At 41.3% G+C, this 2,652-nt stretch overlaps 1 protein-coding gene across 1 annotated transcript in view; it reads right to left on the bottom strand.

The window, feature by feature from the left end:
• The window catches only part of PRR14L (proline rich 14-like), a 73,071-nt gene that overhangs the window by 24,738 nt on the left and 45,681 nt on the right, over positions 1-2,652 (bottom strand). Inside the window, exon 7 of the mRNA XM_011979019.1 lies at positions 1,480-1,586. Coding sequence (XP_011834409.1) covers positions 1,480-1,586 — 107 coding nt within the window. The remainder of the gene's footprint in view (positions 1-1,479; positions 1,587-2,652) is intronic.

Raw genomic sequence — 2,652 nt, 5'->3', positions numbered from 1 at the left:
TTTGATTAAAAGCATTTTATCAAAAGACATCCTAAGTTTAGGCAAAGATTTATTAAAAATTTTATTTTTCTCAACCCTCTTTCAGTATATTGGAATGAATAAAGTACCTCTAAGTGAAAGAGGATCTGGCATTTGACATTTACTGGACCTTTCTTGGTCTGTTCAGACACTGAGACAGTAACTGCCACTAATTCCTGGGTAACAGAACCTTTATGACTGAGTGCTTTTCAATCTTTAGTTTTCATTAAATATAATGCTAGATCACTGTGATTTTCTGGCATATAACTTGAAAGAAGTGGAAATAATTGAATGACTTTACTGTATTAAAACTCCTTCCTCTCCCAACTACTTATTTATGTAAACAAGGTTCTTCAGACATACAAATGCAAGAGAGAATACAACTGATAATGAATCCTTTTTCATTTGAGTAATAAATACTACTCGATCTTGGATCTCGGATATCTGAAATATTTTAAAAATTTCTCTTGAAAAGACATACAATAGATCAACAAAAGAACCATTGAGACAAAAATGCAACATATTAAGATAAAGATTATGGTGCAGAAGTGGAACATCAATCATGATCCTAACAAATGATTATTTATTTTATTCGTGTTGTGTGAAGCACTATAATGAAGTAGTACACATTCTTTTCTCAATTACACTGTATAGAAATCTTCTTTTTGTTTTTTTTTGAGGCGGAGTTTCACTCTTGTTGCCTAGGCTGGAGGGCAACGGCACGATCTTGGCTCACCGTAACCTCCACCTCCCGAGTTCAAGCGATTCTCCTGCCTCAGCCTCCTGAGTAGCTGGGATTACTGGCGCATGCCACCACACCCAGCTTATTTTGCATTTTTAGTAGAGATGGGTTTCTCCATGTTGGCCAGGCTGATCTCAAACTCCTGACCTTGTGATCCACCCGCCTCAGCCTCCCAAAGCGCTGGGATTACAGCCATGAGCCATCACGCCCGGCCCTGTATAGAAATCTTAAGTGTTGGGAATTCTTATTCATATTTTACAGGGAAGTTCCTGAGAGACCACTGTTAGGCTTCCATTTGCTGATAAGAAATGGAGGAGCAAAATCGATCAGAAGAAAATATAAGTCTGGAGATCTTTTTTAAGAAAAACTAAACTCAGGACTTTTAGGTCCTTTTCCAGTTTAGTGCAGAGTATTTAGGAGCTTGAGCTCTGGGGTTGGGTAAATCCTGTGACAGACAGAAACCACATGTGCCAGGATCAATGCTACAACCTAACACAGGTTCCTCATCGCAACACTGGAGGATTAAGATTATGTACGCATTATATTAAAATGTCCTTGCATATAAATATCTAGCGACAGTACTAATTAATTCTTTAGGGTAAATTCCTAGAAATGTAATAAATGGCTCTCAGAGTGTAGGACCATTTAAAGGGTAATTATATTATGACAAACAATTTTTCAAAAAAGTGAACCTAGCTTGTAATAGAGAAGGAGCTCACCTTTTGGGTCGAGGAAGGCCCATGGGGGTAAGATTAGGATCTGGTCTAGGAATAGTTTTCCGGATGCGAATCTGTGAGACTTTCTTTGGCCTCTTCTCTGGCTCAGCCTATTTTTAAGGATTAAGAAGAAAGATGGTCACGTTGTAAGACATTTTATTTATTTATGTATTTTTTGAGACAAGGTCTCACTCTGTGGCCCAGTGGTGCAATCATAGCTCACTGCAGCCTTGAACTCCTGAACTCAAATGATCATCCTGCCTTGGCCTCCCAAAGCACTGGATTTACAAGTATAAGCCACCGTAACTGGCAATGTTTACTTTTAGATGGGGTCTTGCTATATTGCTCAGGCTGCTCAGGAACTCCTGGGCTCAAGTGATCCTTTTGCCTCAGCCTCTGTGGTAGCTAGGACTATAGGTGCATGCCATCACCCCTGGCATATTGTAAGACATTTTAAAATATAAAGTCCCTTGGCTTGGCACTTAAAGACATTGCTACCTCACTTTAGAGATGATTCTAGTAAGTAGTTTATGACAAAGCTCCCACTCCTATTCCTGCTGGTTTTTAATTTATTTATTTTTTAAGACAAGAGTTTTGCTCTTGTTGCCAGGCTGAAGTGCAATGACATGGTCTTGGTTCACTGCAACCTCTGACTCCTGGGTTCAAGTGATTCTTCTGCCTCAGCCTCCTGAGTAGCTGGAATTACAGGCATGCGCCACCGCGCCCAGCTAATTTTTTATTTTTCGTAGAGACAGGGTTTCTCCATGTTGGTCAGGCTGGTCTCAAACTCCCAACCTCAGGTGATCTGCCCACCTCGGCCTCCCAAAGTGCTAGGATTACAGATGTGAGCCACCGCATCTGGCCTTATTTATTTTTTGAGACACAGTCTCACTCTGTCACCCAGGCTGGAGTGCAGTGGCATAATCCAGGCTCACTACAACCTCCACCTCCTGGGTTCAAGTGATTCTACCGCCTCAGCCTCCAGAGTAGCTGGGATTACAGGCATGTACCACCACATTTGGCTAATTTTTGTAATTTTAGTAGAGATGGGGTTTCACCATGCTGGCCAGGTTGGTCCCGAACTCCTTACCCCAGGTGATCCACCCACCTCAGCCTCCCAAAGTGTTGGGATCACAGGCACGAGCCACTGTGCCCGGCATTTTTTTTTTTTTTTTT

This window comes from Mandrillus leucophaeus, unplaced genomic scaffold (assembly GCF_000951045.1).
Source record: "Mandrillus leucophaeus isolate KB7577 unplaced genomic scaffold, Mleu.le_1.0 Scaffold2, whole genome shotgun sequence".
Classification (NCBI taxonomy): Eukaryota; Metazoa; Chordata; class Mammalia; order Primates; family Cercopithecidae; genus Mandrillus; species Mandrillus leucophaeus.
The sequence above is the reverse complement of the archived record's forward strand: the minus strand, read 5'-3'. Positions and strand labels throughout refer to the sequence as shown.